Below are 21,328 nucleotides of genomic sequence, written 5' to 3'. Positions count from 1 at the left end.
TTTCCCTTGTTTTCCTTGGTACTCTCGTTAAAACACATATTCGTTAAAACAAGACATTTTTTAGTATTTTATCATTTGATGCCTTACAATAAATCTCTAAATATCGATCGATTATCGAAGCGAAGAACCACCGGCGATACACTATATATTGCCACCCACTCCTCTTCCCAACCTCTCTCCACACACCCCTCAATATTTGTTTACACCACACTGAATCCCGGTGGATGAAGCGTCCGTGACAACGGCAACAGTGTATTTCAGAGACGCCAGACGCCGCGCTTCAATAATACAAATATCTATAAGATCTCTTAACAAACGATGTGGTAGTACATGTTACGTGTATGAATTCGAATAATCTCCCCCAAAAAAAGAGAGAGACAGGCAGACAGGCAGAGAGAAAGAGAGAGAGAATGCGTGTGTACGTGTGTACATGTAACCTAACCTCTATAATCTATATATCTATATAGTATTTTTGTTTTCTTTATTTATATATGTATATAGGCGAATCAATTGCACAGAAGCGTGAATCTTCGACAATAGAAGATTGTTCACCTGACCAATCTTCCGGTAATCCCCCCCCTGTTTCCTCTGTGTCGAGAGATACACGCATTGACAAATGTTCACCCACCCCCTCGTTGGTGACGATGAAATATGTGTTTCCATTTTCTTTTAGTAATAATATAATACCTATGTACAGAATACAAAAAACGATCGTTTGTTTCATTAAAAGCGGTGCAAATCTCTTTCTTGGTAAAAATTTATTCCCACCTACCAATTGTTTCCACGTCCCCGACCCCTGAAACCGTTACCCCTGAATTGTCCACCGCGTTTCAAACCCCTCGGTATAAAGTTACCGATCACGGGACCACGGGGCCCTCTATCCATCCATGGAGCCCTAGGTCCACCTCTGAAACCTCTACCTCGCGGTGGGCCGCCTCTCCATGGAGGGAATGGAACAGGGCCACCGAGACGCGGTCGGAAATTCGGTCCAACTGGACCGTCGAAATCGTACATCCCTTGATGCGCCTCCGCCGAGACCTGCGGTAGGGGCCCGTTCAGACCAGCGTCAGACTCGGTCGGAGTTTGGGGACCATTCGACAGGGCGATTCTCTTTTTACTAGGGCTGGCGTCGCTCTCGTCGAAACTGCCGTTCGCCGACGATCTCTTCAGCTCGTTGCTTGGCGTCGAGCCTCCGAGATCGTCCAACTGATCCTGTTGCTGCTGTGACTGCTCGGTGAAACTCATCTCCTGACCAGGATTCTCCATCGATTCGGTGCTGTCACAGGTCTTCTCTGAGATCACCACCTCAGACTCGACCTGTTCCTCATACACAGCCATAGGAACGTACTGATTGTGCTGAGGATCTTTAGGATCCGTTATCACGGGTACAACTGTCACTTGGTTCATCGCCTGTGATTCCTCCGACTCTGTGTTCGTAGGTTCAGTGTGCTCGTGTTCGTGAACGAGATTCGATCCGCTCGAGTAAACGGATTGCTGATCTAAATCACGTGAGTTTGCGTGTGGTAGCCTACGATCTTGACAGTTCTCCTCTTGCACCGCATCTGGCGCCTCTGCATTCGCTGGGGTGTCCTTATCGTTGGGGAGTCCTATGGGCATACCCTCTTCGTCAAGTATCACCACGGTGTCAGGTGCTGGTACTAACAGAGGTCTACTATTAGGTAAGATTTCTGGTGATCTTTGATGATCTTGCGCCCGAGGTTTGCGATTGTTCTGAAGGTTCCTCTGCTTATGGTCGTCAGAATATCTGTCCCGTCGATTTCTGGGAAACCCACGCCCGCCGCGACCCCCCCGTTCGTTTCTATGGAACGTCATGTCCCTGTGCTGGTGCTCCGTTGGTTGTGAGTACCTGCCACGCATTTGTGGTTCACCGAGAAAATCTTGGTTAGGTCTCAAAGCGTGGTTCTCACGATACTCAAATTCTTGTTGAGGAAACTCTGGTTGAGTTTGATGCATTTGATGAAACTCTTGTTGGCCGAAGTCCTGTTGGTTCTGAATGAAGTTGGGTGGTGGCCTGTTCTGATGGAAGTTCGACTGAGCTGGGTGAAACTCCGCTGATGGATTGTGTCGAAAGTCTGTTTGATCCTGATGAAAAGGTTGACCTGGGTGAAACTGCGGCGGCGGGGGTGGAGGCGGAGGGGGCCCTGAATGCATCATGTGTACGTCCTGCATTATCTGTCCATGCGGGCCTGGCATCTGCCCTGTGGGCAGTGGAATCATTCGCATGTCCATGTCCATGTGTTGGGACGTCGCAGATTGATTACCAACCCTCATGTCTCTGTCCTGTGATCTCACGTCAACCAAAACTCTTCCCTTTGGCTTACTATCAGTCTCGTCGTCCGACATCTCCATGTCGACGCTTTCCACGATATCGCCCGGTTGCATATGTTGCCTAATTGCGTGTTACAAAGGATTTTATAGTTGTAACCATGGTGAGAACTTAGTGGTATAACACAGTACTAAACGGAATCTAGGAATTGAAAGAGTTTAAGGGTATCTTACCGGTAATCCTGATCGCCTGTAGACCATAGGCTATTACTGTTCGCTATCAGGTTCATAGAAGGGTCGTTGACATTATGGTTTGCCGGGCTTCCTGTTAAGCTAATTAAATTACGATGATCGACATCCGCTGCTTTCATTAAACGATATGGTAATTGATTTTCCACCGTCATCGGAATAGGTATCACTCTGAAAGATAATGTTCTGTTAAATATGTTTTTATATTTTCATTTATTTGGTTATTTATTTTTTGTGGTGAGAATTAATTTCTTTACCTATGATCTACATCCCCGGTGGTGCTTAAAAGAGATTCTTGTGGTTGAGAGTCATCGTATTCTACCGGATCTGTGAATCCAGCTTTCTCGTACATAGGTGGTGATTCTGGCGTTTCAGATAGAATTTCGTTTTTCCCCCTAACAGTGTTAGTCCACGTGGTCTCATTATTAGAGTCCCACCTATCAGTATCACCGTCCATCCATGTTTTCGTTTTTTCGTCACACTCACCAGGCCAGGTCGGATTCATACTATTCTTCCCTACGAACATAGCGATACCCGCTATGAAAGGAATTTGTTACGCCAAAAAAATTAAATCGTTACATGTTATACGCGTTTCAAAATAAATTCATACCCTTCTCTTCCCATTTGGCAGGTTCCTTCATAGTTTCGTTAGGTGGCGTCCACGTGGGAAACTTAGGTGGTAACTTGTTATAACAATTTTCATCGTCGAGGAAAATTGGGGGTGGTAAAGGTGGAGGTGGTAAAGGATTAACGGTGTTATTATTAGTAGGGCCATCGAAAGGTACGGTAATATTACTTTGACTATTTTGACTGGAATACGGGGAAGGAGTGTGCGACTCGCCAGACAGGTTTCGAACAGGTAACGGAGTACTATGAGTTATCTGGCAATTATTCACGCCCATAGGCGTGCTCTGATTACCCATCATTCTTGAGATCACAGGGGTTACAGGATGTTGTGCTAATACAGGTGAATGTCTATAATTCGAACGCTGTGGAGACCCCACTTGCGATTCGGGAATATCTAGACCAAGACCGGGAATTCCACCAGGGTCTTGTGTTCCATCAGATGAGGGAAGAACAGTCTTTAAGAAACTAGAGATATTAAAATCTGCGCTACTACTTTCATTTTTGGAGGGCCTCATATTGATCACTTCTATTGGTTTAGCCTGATAAAATATATGTAGCATTTTTATGATGTTTCACTAAATAATAAATATATGTTTTATATTGAATATACCTCTATTGAATCATTATACTGTTGTGACATTCCAGTAGGTGTTGATGATCTTTCATTAAATATATTCCTCTGTAAAAGCAAAAATAAATGTATCATGATAATATTGATTAAAAATAATACACTCTCCTAACTACTGTGTCTTACCATATTACCAAAATCCACATTTCCTCCCATAAAAGATGAAAAATTATTAGTGAAGTCACCAGAATCATTGCCCTGACCCATTTCTGGAGCTGGTACAGGTACTGGGTCATAGTCATGTGAATATGAACCATACATAGATGGTGGTGCTACATCTATCATTCCTAACTGATTTTGAGACTGAGTATCTTCTCCTGGAAGTTCTATGTCACTGTCAGGACTTGGAGATGGAGCATTTATATCTGGTGATGGGATTGGAGAAACTAGTGTTGGCAAAAGCTCATCCAATTTTTTCTTTAAATTTTTTACACGACTTCCAAAATTTCTGTATGCCTATTTATGAAGAATATTAAGAATATAAGAAAATATTGACATTTATCAGAAAGAATATGTATCATTTTTCTTTATAATTTACTTACATTAGTAACTATTTTCACTTCACCCCTTTGAGTTTCATAAAATTGATCAGCCTGTTCCAATAGCTCAAGAACTTGTGTTCTTTCCCTGATTTCTGCTTCTAATGCACGAACATAATTTTCAACATTTCTAACTGCCAGATCTACTTCTTTCTCTGCATCTTCAACCCTTCTTCTATCTTTCAAAGATGCACATAATTCTTCTGCATTTTCTACATCTATGTTACTATCACGTAAGTCTCTTAATCTTGCATCAGTTGCTTGTTCTAATGTAGCACATGATCTCATAGTAGAAATGAGCAGTGCAGCTTGAAATTCTTCTGCTGGTGCTGATGCCTGGGGTTCTAATTTCTTTTTTGGGGCTGCTGAAATTAATCCTGACAAATCTGCGAGGAACTCTTCATCATATACTTGTCTTTGATCCCAAATTTTAAAAATCCTCAGTATACGATGTTTGACTTTCTCATCTCTAACCATAGTTGTTGCCCGTTGTAAAGTAGTGCCCCATGACTCCACAAATTCAAAATTTTTTCTTTTGGAATATTGGATAACATCATTTGCCAGATAAAAGAGTGTCAAACGATGCTCAACTTTTACTGTTATTTAAAAAACATCATTGTTATCCAACATATTACAAAATAATAGAAAAAAAACATGAACTAATATTAAGAATGAAGGACACTAGATTTATTGAAGTAATCACAAGTACACATTTGTGCAATAGCATTTGTATAATATATTAAATTGGTTTTCACTTATATTTCATTTTATTTATAATCCAAAATTAAATATCACATTAAATATGTTTTCTAATTATCATTGTTAATTAAAATCTTTAAAATTGTGCTACTATTCTTAGTACAGACAATACAAAGGAACGACATCTTAAAGTGTAAACAAAGAAAAGCAAAGCTTTTAGAACTGTACAACATTATAGCTTAATTTATGTTTGAAGAAATGCAAACTTACCCTTCTTTAAAACCTGCAACCAAGTGGCAACAATCTTCTTGTGATGTTGCCGCCTTTCCAAACACCATGCTGAAAGGCCTTGTATTGACTCCTGCGAATCCTTCAGTGTGTGAAGTCTTCGCTCGAAGAGCTCCACATCAAAATCACTTGTAGCCATTATGGATTGGAATAATTCATTTAACGTGTTGATTACCAGCTTAATCCAACTTCACGTTTTAACGTGAACCACCGAGAGGAACACGTGGAACTTTGTTCGGGTATCATAGGTATATCTACCTAGCCAATCAACCTAACCAAGTAGTATTGCTACTATATCAATCGTCGGGGTATTGAACCTTGTAAACGTTCATTTGGGTCAAACCATTTTATCCTTTGATACACAATACCGTTTTCCAGTTCGTCAAACGCTATTTCGCACAGAAAACAATAAAAATTTCTAAATATCACTCGAATCAGAGTTTGTGTAATCCGCACGCTAAAGACACCGCTTTCACGTCACTAACGACGCTCAAAGAAACCTCTTCAATCCTGCAAGCAAATCCGTCGTAACAATAATTTCATCCACTCAACGTTATTGTAGACACAACATGTCAACTTTCGCTGCGTATTTCAAAACTATCGTATTTCTATGTGACCGATCTTGAAAACAAGGGTCCGCCATCTTTTCGGAACCAAAACACGAGCGCGCAATGGCCGGCGCGATTTTCTAGTATATATAGCTCAAGTCAAAATTCGGGAAGAACAATTCGGCAAGATATACCGCGTTCTGCTTTCAAACTTCTCGATTGAACATTCTATTAAATGACACTTTCCAGGTAACAGTTTTTACTTTAACTCTTCCACGATTAAGAATAAACAAATCATTGATAATTGCTTATAAAGTTACATTTCATTGATTTTGTATTAATTTCCAAATTGTTTAAGATTTTGTTGTTAACTAAACAAAACCTAAACTTGAACTGTTGACAACTAAATATAACAGCGAAGAACACTAAAACTATTTTTTATCACAGACATTTCATAACAACAGATACAGAATGGATTATTTGTTTACGATCGACATGTAAATAAATATGCATGTTTATAGACTTTTCCATTCTTCATTGAACTCAAATCGATTGAACGCAAGTTAACTCAATGTTATCAGATTCACTGTATAATTACTAATTAGGTGAATGCAATCTAATATGTTTACAAACTTTATTCAGCAATTGTATGTTTACGAAAGAAACCGAATTTGATGACACTTAAAAAGCGACATCTACAGCGGAACATTCGTGAACACCGATCTAACAGTTTCCCCGTAGAGTATCCACTCTCCTTGCTGGCATTCACGCTCAGCAGCTGAGCGTAGTGGATTCTACTTGTAAAGTAGCTTCGTCATTCAGTGATTCTGTTTGCCTTTTTTTTATGATTAGATATTTATATGAAAGGACAAAGTTCAATTTTGTTTGTGGTACTTATTAATGAGTTGTGTCACTTCATCCTAGACAGTTGTTACCAAGGAACAACGCGAATATTAACTGCATTTATTATCAATCGTTAAAATTCTTGGTTTTTTGCGTTTCATTTTTGAAAAAACTTCAAGATGTCGATAGTGAAAGTGTACGTCGTTGGTGTCGGCATGACAAAATTCGAAAAACCAGGCACGCGGGATGATTTTGATTATCCAGATATGGCGAAGGAAGCAGTGACAAAAGCGCTAAAAGATGCACGAATTTCCTATGACTGTGTAAAAGCTGCTTGTGTTGGATATGTTTATGGAGACTCCACCTGTGGTCAAAGGGCATTATATCAAGTTGGCCTTACTGGTTGCCCAGTATATAATGTAAATAACAATTGTTCAACTGGCTCAACTGCTTTAATAATGGCTAAACAAATTATTCAAACTGGTGCTGCTGATTGTACATTGGCTCTTGGTTTTGAGAAAATGGAAAGAGGTTCTTTAACATCTAAATTCTTAGACCGTACTCATCCAATGGACAAACATGTAGAACTTATGTGTGATATTGCTGGTAAATTTATCAAATTACCATTGAACACTCCTTGAAAAATGTATATTCTCAATATTTCTCTTTGCTTTTAATTTTAGGCATGAATGAAAGTCCAATGACTGCTCAAATGTTTGGAAATGCTGGTCTTGAACACATGAAGAAGTATGGCACAAAGCCTGAACACTTTGCTAAGATTGCTTATAAGAATCACTTACATTCTATAAATAATCCATATTCTCAATTCCAAGAGAAATACACTTTGGAGCAGATAATGAAATCTCCTACAGTATTTGGACCACTTACCAAGCTTCAGTGTTGTCCAACATCAGATGGTTCAGCTGCTGTGATTTTAGCTAATGAAGACTTTGTTCGTAAACATAAACTTGAATCTCAAGCTGTAGAAATTGTAGCAATGGAAATGACTACAGACTCACCTTCAACATTCTCAGAGAAGAGTTTTATTAAACTTATTGGGTAAGGAAAATTAATTTCTTTAATAATCTAAATTCTAATAAAACAAATATAAAGAACATCAATATTTTTTCACCATATAGTTATGACATGACAAAGAATGCTGCTGAAAGGGTGTATGCTCAGACCCCTTACAAGCCAAAGGATGTGGATGTTGTAGAATTACATGATTGCTTCTCAACTAATGAACTTATTACTTATGAAGCATTGGGTCTGTGCCCACCTGGCCAAGGTGGAAAGTTAGTTGATGCAGGAGACAATACATATGGAGGAAAATATGTGATAAATCCCAGTGGTGGTTTAATCTCAAAGGGACATCCTTTGGGAGCAACAGGATTAGCGCAATGCGCAGAATTATGCTGGCAACTTCGAGGATTGGCCGGTAAAAGACAAGTATCGAACGCAAAACTAGCGTTGCAACATAACATAGGCTTGGGTGGAGCAGTTGTGGTTGCTCTATACCGTTTGGGTTTCCCGCAACAATCATCGAATATAGTTAAGAGGAACGTGAGTGGAACCACTAACCCGGATTTGTTCAAGGCAAACGCGTTGTTTAAACTGTTGGAAATAGCGATGAAAGAGGACGAAGACAATCTGATCGAGAAAGTTCGTGGAATATACGGATTCAAAGTAACTAATGGGCCAGGTGGTGCAGAAGGCTATTGGGTTGTGAATGCTAAAACGGGGAAAGGAAAAGTGGAGTATTACGGGAAAATGAAACCTGATGTTATTATTACGATTAACGATGCGGATATCGTTGATTTCATCTCCGGAAAATTGAACCCACAGAAGGCATTTTTCCAAGGGAAAATTAAGATCCAAGGTAACATGGGAAGTGCGATGAAACTGATAGATTTGCAAAAGCGTGCTGGCAAGAAGATCGAACTTCTTCGTGCTAAGCTTTAAATCTTGAATATCTAAAAAATCTTTAGTTCAAGGGGGAAACTTCGATTGGATATCGAACATTTGAAAGAATTGTATGTTATATAATAATGCAGTTAAAACATTATCATAGTCCACATTGGAATTCCATCTAAATCTGCACACTCATTTCAATCTACCTAAAACTGGAATTAAAAGTGTAATTATATCTTTTTCAATCATCGTCATGCGTACACGTTGCAAATTGAATTATTTAAAGGATAAAAGCGTTATTGTGTAATAAATAAGGAAGTAGAAATTTTTTGAATCTTTATACGAGATATATTGATAGTTGTTATTTCATCTGAAAATTCTATTTTTATAAACGTTATCTCGATCAAAAATCACGAGATATGAACGATACAATTGTTGTATTTGATACTAAGTATCTGCATTCTCTATCAATTAAATTTTTAAATAAATTATAAATCAGTCTGATTCGGAGCTGAGATTGATCTGTTAGTCAATTCTCAAAACAAACTCTAGATTTTAAGTAAATTGTATTTTTTGTTAATTATTATATGTCTATAGAAACAATGTTAATTATTATGCGTCTTATGTAAATTTCTATTCCTTCGTTTAAAAATTCCATTCCAAGATAATGCATGCCCATTATTGTGCATGCATTATTTTGTTTTACATTTTTTATTATTTTTACATAAAAAATAAGAATATATACTATCTAAAAATGTAAAAATAACACCTTTATCTTTTTAATGTTGAAATAAGTCGTTTTGCAAAATGCATTTTACGATTTGCGCATTTATAAAATATCTCTTTTGCAATTATTTTAAAAATTGATTTCTACAATGTGAGACATTGTTGGATGGTTAAAAGCGCAATAGTTAGAAACAGGGTATAACGAAAAATATTACACGACATTTTTATACAAAAGGTGTAGGTTTTTATACTTATCAGCAGATTGCTTTTTATCAATAAAATATATGAAATAAAAAAATTGAAATATGTTTTTATTTAACAATATTTCTGATCCCTAGGTTCCGTAAAAACATTTGTCGCGTCTGAAAAAATTATAATCAATTCAGATTACAACAGTTTAACTTGCATGGACACAGGTTATCTTTAATTACGATATGCAAGCATATTTTTAATATCATATTTTAATATTTATAATTTAATATCATTAAAATATTTTTTTGAGTCTATGATTTTCATTCTATGAATTAAAAACAAAGATTTACAAATTGAACAAATTTGGCAGAGTAATTACTATTGTTAAAGTAAAATAATACCGAAATAATAATTTAGTATGAATATTATACTACTTAACATAGGTATGTGGACCGTGACGAGTGTTTTCTTGGAATATTGAAGATACAATATCCTGATAACTCCGCAGTCATAAAATAATCAAGGTCGCCACACTTGTCCGGCATAATCTGACGTTACCGAATACTAAGTCTTACAAATAATTTAACGTCAACCTTTACCTTATAAACGAATCTTTTTTTACAATAATAATCATAAACATAAATTACAATGTAATTAAAACCAATTAACACCTGACAGCAAAAAATGTACACGAACCTGGAATATATTATGAGCAATATACCATTAGACATACATATGTGTATTCAATGACGTCGACTGTCATCTACCAAATTATTAGCAATAAAATTACACTGTGGCAAAGGGAAAGTATAGAGTACAGTCGGGCGGAAACCAAACTCGAGACGATAATTTATCGAACTGTACCGCCGGTTCCTGCCCCTAGTCTATCTACCGTTGGACAGATTTTCTAGGATACCCTCGGTCCCGCACGCATACGTACGTGTACGCAAAATACTCGTAAGAAGGCGCACTATATTTATAGCTAGAGATAAATATACATCTTGGCAATAGTCCAAATTACCACACGTACGGGCCCGAGTCGAGTAATGGTCTAACCCCCGTAATAGCAGCAGCGTGTCAGTGCTATTAGTGACGTCTATCGACGTTGCGATCGTCGCGAATAACGAGAGAGAAAAAAAAAAGAGAGACAGAAGAAGAAGAGAAAACCGAAGTGCGCGTGAAAAACTTTGAAAGATGTAAACGGTCCGCGGATCCTACGATTTATCGGTAGAGGAACATTTCAAACAAGTGTACTTCTCTAACACGCGGTGATCGATCATTGAGTTTGATTAGTCCACGCTCGTTTATTACGTTCGTCTAACATGAGATCGGCGGTTTTCTGGTCTTACATTCTCGTAATGAATGGTGTGTTTGCGATCGTCGCGTGCAGGCATTCTTAACGACGTTCAAGACAAATTTAATTGTTACCCGCCTACTGCATTCGCGTGAACATCGATCAAGTAAGTACACGTTGATCGACATGCAATTGCGTAAGATCAAAAGAAGTCCGAAATCGATTCCACACACGATCAATTGTAAAGATAAGCAGTTTTACCGTTTGAGAATACTTAGACGATTCCGTGAACGGAATGTCGTTTAAGAATCGTTTTATGTATATAAAATGCAAGTACGAGTTTCGATGTGAAAAGGCAAACCGTTAAAGTGTGTGTGTATTTTCGAAAGGAGATTGAGATAAACTTTGCGTGGGCTGAAAGATTCCAGCGCGAAAATTGATTTATCGCATTCGTAATGAAAGATCTATTAGATGTTTAACAAATATAGCAATAATCTTCTTTCAATCGGTCGTAATTTAAGTGTAAACTAAACGGATTAATATCACGTTTTTCAAGTGAAAATTTCTAAGTATCGATACTATAAAATTTGATATTAAATCTTAAAAATTGATCGAAATCGAAAGAATCGATATTAAATTTTAAGTTACATCGAATCGATCGAAATATTGTTAATCGGAAAAAGCAGAAGTCGCAATTTCAATGTAAAACGAGGTATAATATATATTCTACATTGTTTAAAAATAAAAAATGATTTATTTACATTTTTCCAACAAATTCACCGCCAGCAGCCAATAAAAACTGCGTCATCCTCTACGAGTTAAAGAATCTTTGGAATCGCGTCGAGACACAGGTCCGTATATTCCATCAAGGTTTCTCGAACACACGTTATAACTATCTGGTCTATAAAACGGAGTTTCAAGCTGAATTTCATTTATGCCTTGCCAAGTATTTCGCGATCCATCGAAAGCCAAGCCTCGTCTCTGAAGTCTCAACTCACAGCTTGCGAAACACGTATTCTCGTATTAATTCAAGGTTTCATTTCTAGGTATAATCCCATCCCGATTGTAATCGATCATTCCGCGAGCTATCGGGCAAGTCCTTTAGCCGTTAGAATCGAGCCAGGCCAATCGATATATCCAGTGCTCCTATGTGACGCTCTTGCGAGATATGCTCTGCCGGAAATCGTCGAGATTTTTGATTTCCAGTCTCGTACATTTCCCACATAACGTGTTTATGGTGGTACGGAATTTATCAAGATACCCGTGGTGCATCGTCAACGTTGTTCCTATTTGTTGTTTCATTTCAATTAACCACGACCAAATGAACGAACAACAAATTATATGTATTTGTTCTGCTACCTTGTATTTAATACCTCATACAAACCGTAACAATTCGAGACTAATGGCACATTCGTTTGTTCGTGCGGCATCAGAAAACCATCGCGATTCTAAACGAATCATCGATCATGCTCTGTGTAAATAACGAACTAGCCGTGATCCTTCCACTAGACATGCATAAATGTTATTGTTTCGTCGTGCCACCATCTCTATGAGCCCACTGTCTCGTAGCATTGTAAACTGACACCGCCTCCCAACTGTCGATTTAACCGACCCATGTGTTGCACGCACGCGACTCGAAGCGTGAAAACATCCGACAGCATTTCTATGTTTTGTAATTGGATACTTATGTGTATACGTTAAAAAGATAAGTTGCAATGAGTATGCTTGTAACGATTTGTTCTCGTCTTTACATGCAGAATGCACCACATGTATTCATCGAAGAAAGGAGATCCCCTCTGCCCTCTTGGTTTCCATCCCCAAGTGCGGTGGCCGACCCGCTGCAAAAGATGCTTTAGGTATTCTTCTCATGTTTTCTTTAATTGAACATAACAAGATTCGTAATATAGCAATGATCGCTGCTTGTATTTTACGATAGATTAGTAGAATATTACGTAATTAGAGTTGATTTTTATATGGGATTATATATGTTAGGGATTACAAGGAACACGGAGGCAAGAAAGATAGTCTGAGGGACATTACATCGTCGACACCTAGTCTTTCGTTCGATCAGCCGAACCGGTGAGTGATCGAACATTCTTTGTATTACTTTCATATCGAAGATTTTTAAGATTTAATCGAAGATCGGAACAATACTTATTACTGCAATCGTAATCGTTAGATCCGCTGAAAATGGTAAACGCGTTTGGTCGTCAGCGACAAATTTGGCAAAAGATGATTTCAAAGGAGGTACGGAATCATCGTATGCGTCTGCCGGTTGGACCTCGCTCATGGATCTTTCGGCCATCGATAAAGAAGAAGATAGACGAGAAGGTATTTAGGTGGAATGAAATGTGTTCGTAATAGTTAAGTAATGTCCCAATGAATGCCTTTCTTCTTTATGATTCAATCTATGACGTTCCCACAGCCAGGAGGCCAACGAAGTTACAGATCAAGGAAGTCATAGACAATAGCAATGAAAGCGCCTCGGAAAATGATGTCGAGTTCATAATTCAGGTAAAATCTAAGTCGACGTGATACTTTCTGTTGACTTGTTGCTTGTCGCAATGTTATATGTCTATGACTCCGAATTATGACAGAGATCTCTTACTCTTAAGTTCGAGTTGTATTTGGTTTGAGTTGAATATTCAAACATTTCAAATATATTATTAGCCATAAATTAATACATTCGAATAGCTCGAATTAAAACAATAAATTCGAACGAATTTTATAAAATGACTGTTATTCAATTCAAACTGAAATTTCTCGGATAATTTCGTTACTTGTATAAATTTTGATCACTTGAATTATCAAGTCCAAGCACGTTTGAACTTCGTCCTACTAATTGTGCTCGTTGAGCTGAGCAAAGAGTAAAATACAGGTGACCATGACACAGCTTCCCTTGTATATATCATTTTCAGCTCTTACGATACCTGTCGTTGATCTGATTCTTGTGTTTACATTTTAGCATTTCTCAACGAAAGTGTACGCGATAAAGAAGTATGTAGTCGTATAAGGGGAAAATCAAGTTTCTCTGTTGTACATTGCTTTTTCTATTCAGGTGAAGAAGTCGAAGACTGGTTCTTCGAAAATCATCGAAAAGAACGGGGAACATCGAATGGAAAATGAAGAAAGGACGGAAAAAGTAACCATACCAGCATTCTTCATTTCATTTCTAACATCGTTCTTCTTCAATCATTCGTTTCTTTGTGAATCTCACTAATCATTTCAGATGTAGTGCGCTTGTAGCAATAATAATCTTAGTGCACTAGACAATTAAAGAATTATGTGTTTAGATAAAAATAGAAGAAATAACGATAAAATTTGTTCACACTAGAGCGAAGTGGATCAATTAAAAGCACAAATACACGAATTGCAAGCACGATGCCAGCGAGCAGAAAAAGAGAAGAGCGAGATCTTAATGAGGCGACTGGCCACTATGGAAACTATATCGAGTAAAGCAGCGCCGAATGATCTACAGAAATTACAGAAGAAGAATGAAGGTATTAACGAAAATAATAAAAAAGGAAGTGACATTGAGTGATACCAATGATTGTCTAGCACTCATGCAAGAGAAGACAAGTTTGATGACCAAAGTAAGGGAACTCGAGAAGGAAGTGAATTCGAAATCCTTTAGAGGAGAACGAGATAGAGAAAAGGATGAATTACGATCGAAATTAAAAGCGGCAGAGAATTTATGCGAAACCTTGATGGACGAAAACGAGGATATGAAGAAAGAAATTCGGCAACTGGAGGAGGAGATATATGAATTACAGGACACATTCAGGTAATCTCACGCTTCTCCCCACTTGTACATTTTCCCGCAGAGATCTAAATTTTCTTTTCACTTGTGCATGTTTATTTTGGCTTTTCCCTTTTTGATTTATAATATTTTAAACCTATATATCGTAAAAAAAATAAAATCATTATTTATACTTCAATAGTTTTCATTATACCTGTTGCCCTTGAAATAAAATACCTGAAGCTGCTGTGTGAAAGATTTTAAAGTAAAAAAATTCGATTTGGTACCCTGCAATTTCATGTCTAGTACTGCAAATAAAAGCAAAGAATTCAATGCATTTTACTAACAGATTTGTTTGAATTCGAATCAATTAACCAATCATTCAGAAATATGATTTCCATAATAGCGAATTACGACTCGCTCTCTTTTGATTTTTTTTCAATAACATATATGTTTGTTTGTATTAATACATGCAACTGATCTGATCACAAATATTTCCTGCAAATCAACGATATCGATAAACTTAGAACAAACACTGTTTGGGAAGAGATTAGACTCTCCAGATTCTCAAGGAGATAAAATGAAGAAAACATTCATCGCGATTACGATACAAGTTTATTAGCGCCAATCCTCGCAAATATAATTGACAAGAATACAACGGGGAACGAACACGTGGTCGTTTTAAACAGGCAAAGTGCCTGGTTTGAACTGGTCGGTAACAAAAATATCGCGGGTAAACGCAAGACATCGTGTGTGCCGGTATTATAGAACTTATCACAATTACCGACGATGGCGCTAATGAACACAAAATATAAAATATATTGAAGGGGCTCGAGAACAGTGGATTTCCATTTACTGCAGTTAAAACAACGATAAAACAAAAAAGAACATATACAATATAAATGAAATGCTCAGAAAAATAAATCGAATTTTTTTCATCAATCACACTCAGAAGGAATGCTTTCGCAAAAGCAAAATTGTCACTTCCGCCATATAGTGTCCACGAATAAAGGACATACAGCCCAAAAAATGTTTAGCAAAATGAGCTATCTGAATTGTTGCAGGACGACGATTTGGACAGAAGACGCGTGTGATTCCAACACGAGTGCAGCACTGCTTTTCACCAATGCTGGATCGAGCATAGATATTTCGTTGCTTGGTAAAATCAGTATTGACATTGTCGATCATTACATTTTTACCTTTTTTTGCAACTGAAGAAAATATCTGAGCGAATAAACAAGCAAATTGTCGAATTTTGAAAACAGAAAAATAGAAGTAGAATGATTAGAAAAGAGAGCAGTATGTGGAACATTATACTGTCGTCGAACCTTTTCGTTCTTTGTATGCACTTTTTACACGTGCGTTTCCTCTTGCTTTCGCTACTCCTGAATGACGTTTTGGCTTTCGTTTGATTGAATTTGTGTACGTGACAAATTAACTGAAGTAATTGCAGCGATTGAAAAAAATTGTTTAATTTCAGTCACACTTGTAATTAATTTTCCTTTGTTATTTATAATTTAATAATTTAATTTTATCCCATTTCGACATGCTGTACCTTTCATTGCTATTCAGATAACTGTTTTGATTAAAATTTTAAGAACGTTTCACGTTGTTAAGGGATGAGCAAGCGGACGAGTATGTTCGTCTGCGAAAAAGTTTGGAACAGTCGAATAAGAACTGTAGAATCTTGTCGTTCAAACTGAGAAAGGTCGAACGTAAGGCGGAGGAGCTGGAGACTGAAAAGAGCACTCTAGAGAAGAAATATGACGAGGTGAATTTTTTTGGTGAAATTTATATTTAACAGATCAGTAATTAAAACGTTTATTTTAGATTAAAAAAGTCGAGGACACGTTGCAAAAGATTAAAGCTGAATTCCAGAGCAGGTCCCCGAAGAAGACAACCGAATTTACAACCAAAGTACAACTGAAAAAAATGGTAGATGAAATGGAGAAAGAAATAGGTTTGTAAAATTATGTGAAAAAATTAAGATTAATCTTTAGTTGTTTTTTATTTTTAGTATTTTGAAAATTTTTTTAATATTCTTGAAATTTAGCTATGTGAAATTTAGTTATGTGATTGTTTTTTTAGGTGATATGATGACTGTTTTCACAAGTATTTCGGACGGCAATGCCGAGAATGTTCAAGATGTGAAATCCAAAGACAATAACGTGAAATATGAGAAACTTATGAAGGAGTACGAATTACTTAAAGAGAAACTCGACAAAATTACGAAAGAATTATCAGATGAGAAAGAGAAAAAGAAAGCACAACCGGGTACCAAAATAGACAATAAAAATACAGATTTGCAAAGCAGTATGTGAATTTTTAGCAATTTAATCTTCTATTTAAATCGTACATCATACACTTATCTTTCATACAACATTTCAGTGAAGAAAAAATTGGAGGAAGCCGTGAATCTAAGAGAAAATGAAAGAAAGGCATGGGACCAAGAAAAAACGGCACTGTTCGAAGAAAAGGAGAAACTGAAGTCGAAACTTCTTTCTTTATCCGCGGAAAAACTTAAAGTATACAATGAAGTAGTTCAATTAAAGAAGGATTTAGGTAAAAAGACTTGGTACATAAAATAATGAAGTTTTATATGCGTAAAATTCATTTTTCTTTCTTTCTGGAATATAGAAACCGCCAAGTCGTCAGAAAAGGAAGGTGCAAAGATGGAGAAAACAATAAATGAACTAAAGAAAGAATTATCACAGGAAAAAGAAAAGAGCAAGAAGCTGCAAGATGATTTATCAGCGTATACCGAACGAGAATCGAAAATGACACAATCAATGACATCAGTAATTATTTTTCTATTAAAAAATTAAAATATCATTAATAAAATGTTGAAATAACTTTATTTTTATTTAATACAGGTTGAGCAAATGAAGACTCAATTAGATGCTGAAGTGAAACGATTAAAGAAGGAACTAGAGGGCATAAAATCCTCCAACACGACAAAAATAAATGACCTGACTACGCAGATTTCAGAATTGAAAAAAGAAAAGGAAAAACTGCTGTCTCAAATCGATCAGGAGAAGCAATCGAAAGAAACTGAGGTGTCTGGATTGAAAAAGAAAATCAATTCGTTGGAGAAAGCAGGAGCGAATACGAAAAGGATGAATGAGTTGAGACAGACGTATAATGAGAAGATTTTGAGTAAGTTGCTTCACTATGGCGACGACAAATGTATCAGAGGTATCTATACAAGATAACAGTGTCTTATGTTGCAGATTTGGAGAACGAGTTGAAAAAGGGTCATCAAGAGTTCGACAATCTAAATGAAAGGTACAACGAACTGGTGAATTTGAAGAAAGAATTCGAATCGGATAAGGACGAACTTAATAGGTAATTGATAATACTACGCACTTAATTTTAACATAAAATAGTATCAATATTGTTCTGTTATATTTCTCGTAGTAAATTGCGAGAACAAAATACTGAGTTAATAGGTATTCGTAAAGAGTTGGAGTCACTGAGACAGACCACGAAATTGAAAGAGAGCGAATGGCGGTCAGAGAAAGCAGCTCTGGAAGTGAGTATGATTTAATGTACAACATTACATCAAGTATTTCAAAATATGTATATGATAATTTTTTAGAACCGAATACGCGAAAGTGAGTTACCAAACAAAGCTTTAGTATCAGATTTGAATAACGATATAAGCAATTTGAAGAGAGAGAAAGATACCTTGGTATCACGATTGGAAGACATACGAAAAGCGGTAAGCAGATTGGATCACAAATGTCCTATTATATAACTATCAAATTAATTTTATTTTAAAATATATACTCCATAGAATGACGATCTCTCTGACAAGTTAAAAGATTACGAAGCAGTATCAAAGATACATCAAAGTTTAGCGCCTGACATCACAGCTTATGAATCAGAAATACGAAAGTTAAAGAATGCCCTGGAGAATATGGAAAAGTCGAAGAAGGCAGATTTGGCTCAGTGTAAAATGCGTTATGAGCATAGGATCAGTGCTATTAATGACGAGATCCAAGCTATTCAAAACCAACTGTCTAGATACAAACGTGAGCGTGACACGTATAAGCACATGCTGGAAGGTGCTCAAAAAAATATTGCAGAATTAAAGTCTGCTAGAGGAAAACAATCAAACGCGCCTTCTGTAAAGTCTGACGAGGTTGGTTATTTTTATTTAAAAAAAAATACTTGTATATTTTTATTTTTATTTTTAATTCTTATTTAAGGATGAAGAGGTTTCTACTACGAGTGTATTAGTTTTAGAAAGACAGATTAATAGCCTGGAGGATGAACTTTCTGAAGTAAGATTAGAGGCGTCTAGATTGAAAGCCGAGTTGGTGTCTGAAAAATCAGCAAGTCACGTGAAAGTATCTGAATTACAATCGCGAATTAATGAGGTACTAAAAGAATTATATCCTATTAATTTTTAACATACCGTGTTCTCGTCATTTCGTTTTATTTTGCATACGTTTATAGCTTGAAGAAGAGCGAGTGCTTACTAGTGGTAGAACAAAGATTCCAGGCTTGAAAGTTCGTATGGAATTAGCATGGCAAAAAGAAAGGGAGGAGCATCAAAGGCTATTGCAAGAAACAGCTACACTTGCGAGGGATTTGCGACAAACCCTATTCGAGGTACATTCTAGTTGGATTAAAAACATTATTAGCTGAAGCAACTTAAACAAGTAACCTGTTCTACAGATTGAAAGGGAACGTTCTAAAGAACGTCTGGAAAATAAGAGGCGGCAAGACCAGCTAAAGAAAGTGTACGATGAAGAAAAAGAAGAAAGCAAAAAGAAATTGCTGGAGGTAAACAAAGGAGTCAATTAATAATCTGTAATTTTCATATTACAAGTTGTTTAAAAATATTTGTTCTTAAAGCTGCAATGTGATTTGCTCGAACTGCGAGATGCCCACGCAAAATTGAGGACTAGCAATGAAAAAATGAGACGTGAGAAAGAACGACACGAGAAAGAGAGAGAAGAACTCAAGGATGTAATCTTGAAAAAATGCAAACAAGAGCAAATTGAATTGCGAAATATTAATGTTTTAATGCAACAAGTTAATGATTTAACAAGACTTTTCCCCGAATTAAACGGCATCACGGAAAACGGAACATCGAACACTTATACACCGACTCCACCGAGGCGATTAAAGGTATATGAAGTTCCACAAATAAGTGTGTATATACATTAATTCACCATGCAAATTAATAAAATTAATTATTTTCATATTTTATAGGGACCAAAATCAAGGGAATCGTCACCAATGTTGGATGCAAAGGGTGATATAAGAGGTACGATCAATATTATTAAATATTTTTTAACTTAAATCAAATTGCAATATTAAATGCATATATAGGTTCAAACACACAACTCGGTGAGAGAACAGAGAAGCTAGAATATACTGTTAAAAAATTAATGGACGTAGCGAGAGAGTTAAAAGACTCGAAGAAGGTAGCAGACGAAATGAATGCAACACGACTGAAGAAACTTGGCAAGAGGTACTTATTATTAGCAGTAAACATTTGTTTTAGTTCACTATAAACCCTGATACTAAATAATTCAATTTTAAAGATCAACGTCTGTGGAGAGCGATCCAGGAAAAGGTATGACAGTATCCCGCTCAAAACCACGTTTAAAAAGAAAGAGTCTGTCTTTGGAGCAGACATCGGTACGAAACGAAGAAGTACGTTAAAAAAGATAAAACTTCTGGTGGTAGATATTGAAAAAATATTATTACTCATTTATTTAATTTTACAGTCACGCATTTGGGGCACCGACAGCAACATGTCCAGTATGCAGTCACTGGAAAGTTCGGATGCTGAGGGACGAACGCTCAACTTGCAGAGAGATTCCAGCATGGATAGGTAATTTTGAGATAACTATTACTCTTAAAAGCAATAGTTTTGTGAAAGCGAAGAAGTTAATAACATTTTTTATGATGTTTAGTCGTCTCTCTACTGGTTCTACAAAAAGTGAGATGTTGGACCGTGAAAAGAAACATGGTAAAGGTATAATTAAGAAGCTCGCGACCAAATTAACTAAATCGGCTAGTGTAGATGATCCAAATGTTTCCATGGACCATTCTTTTCAGGTATATAAATAGTAAAAGTGCTTATTGAAACTAATCAATTAATGAAATGGATCTAACATTGATTTCTTTGGTTACAGACATCAGGATCCGAGACGAGCATTAATGAGAGGGTTGAAAAGAAAAATTTGAAGAAAAAGTTAACAGATATGTTCAAGAGAAGTTCGAGAAGTAACAGGTATGTTTTAATTTAGAACTAAAATAAAAAAGCGTATATTTTCAAATGATCAGTCGTAACAATTGAGAAAATTGTACAAAAAAAAATTAGTAGCATAATAAATTATGATGAATGTCGATTGTCGTTAATTCACGATATGAACAGAAAAATAATTCTCCTTCTATATTTCCAGCGTAGAGAAGAATCATAGTAGACCTGCATCGAGAAATTCCACAACATCGGAAAAATGAATGAATTACAAGTTCTAGAGTAGCATTACCCATGTTGCAGTATCATTTAAGTGTACTATTACAACAAAGAATGCTACAATCGAAGAAAAGGGGATTGCTCAATTACGTGTATTAGAGCATATACAAAAAGATTCATATTCCTGTACATATCGGACGTCCCTTTACTGATGTCTTAATTACAAATTCACACGAGCATTTTCGAAAACTTCATTAAATGTATACAACGCACCGTACTAGCAAATAAAGAGGAACTTACAATAAATAATCGAGCACAAT

At 36.6% G+C, this 21,328-nt stretch overlaps 3 protein-coding genes across 5 annotated transcripts; 2 read left to right on the top strand and 1 right to left on the bottom strand.

Annotated features, from left to right (window-relative positions):
- Window positions 1-578: 578 nt before the first annotated feature.
- On the bottom strand, window positions 579-5,455 carry LOC108574264. The gene is made up of 8 exons (XM_017936823.1): window positions 5,299-5,455; window positions 4,333-4,925; window positions 3,917-4,246; window positions 3,773-3,841; window positions 3,146-3,701; window positions 2,793-3,072; window positions 2,521-2,706; window positions 579-2,410 (listed from the first exon to the last, which is right to left on the bottom strand). The coding sequence occupies exons 1-8, from the start codon at window positions 5,453-5,455 to the stop codon at window positions 769-771; spliced, it is 3,813 nt and encodes a 1,270-aa protein (XP_017792312.1). The 3' UTR covers window positions 579-768.
- A 1,286-nt stretch (window positions 5,456-6,741) lies between these two features.
- On the top strand, window positions 6,742-8,828 carry LOC108574341 (non-specific lipid-transfer protein). Its single transcript, XM_017936916.1, has 3 exons — window positions 6,742-7,313; window positions 7,391-7,766; window positions 7,847-8,828. Exons 1-3 carry the CDS (start codon window positions 6,887-6,889, stop codon window positions 8,667-8,669), a joined length of 1,626 nt encoding a protein of 541 aa, XP_017792405.1. The 5' UTR covers window positions 6,742-6,886; the 3' UTR covers window positions 8,670-8,828.
- Window positions 8,829-10,720: 1,892 nt separating this feature from the next.
- On the top strand, window positions 10,721-21,314 carry LOC108574339 (golgin IMH1). 3 transcript variants are annotated; one of them, XM_017936913.1, is made up of 30 exons: window positions 10,721-10,996; window positions 11,877-12,070; window positions 12,588-12,686; window positions 12,823-12,909; window positions 13,010-13,161; window positions 13,256-13,344; window positions 13,889-13,972; window positions 14,165-14,330; window positions 14,389-14,614; window positions 16,187-16,340; window positions 16,400-16,529; window positions 16,658-16,882; window positions 16,958-17,131; window positions 17,207-17,367; window positions 17,443-17,725; window positions 17,800-17,914; window positions 17,987-18,101; window positions 18,168-18,290; window positions 18,366-18,713; window positions 18,781-18,951; window positions 19,031-19,186; window positions 19,253-19,360; window positions 19,433-19,708; window positions 19,793-19,847; window positions 19,913-20,054; window positions 20,128-20,239; window positions 20,314-20,420; window positions 20,503-20,647; window positions 20,725-20,822; window positions 20,995-21,314. In XM_017936913.1, the coding sequence occupies exons 3-30, from the start codon at window positions 12,589-12,591 to the stop codon at window positions 21,050-21,052; spliced, it is 4,158 nt and encodes a 1,385-aa protein (XP_017792402.1). In that variant the 5' UTR covers window positions 10,721-10,996; window positions 11,877-12,070; window position 12,588; the 3' UTR covers window positions 21,053-21,314. The 3 variants fall into 3 exon arrangements, with proteins under 3 accessions (XP_017792402.1, XP_017792401.1, XP_017792403.1); XM_017936912.1 differs by having other exon boundaries at window positions 17,785-17,914; XM_017936914.1 differs by lacking the exon at window positions 13,889-13,972 and having other exon boundaries at window positions 17,785-17,914.
- The last annotated feature ends 14 nt before the right edge of the window (window positions 21,315-21,328 follow it).

This window comes from Habropoda laboriosa, unplaced genomic scaffold (assembly GCF_001263275.1).
Source record: "Habropoda laboriosa isolate 0110345459 unplaced genomic scaffold, ASM126327v1 scaffold176, whole genome shotgun sequence".
Classification (NCBI taxonomy): domain Eukaryota; kingdom Metazoa; phylum Arthropoda; class Insecta; order Hymenoptera; family Apidae; genus Habropoda; species Habropoda laboriosa.
Note: the sequence above shows the minus strand (reverse complement) of the source record. Positions and strands in the feature narration are given on the sequence as shown.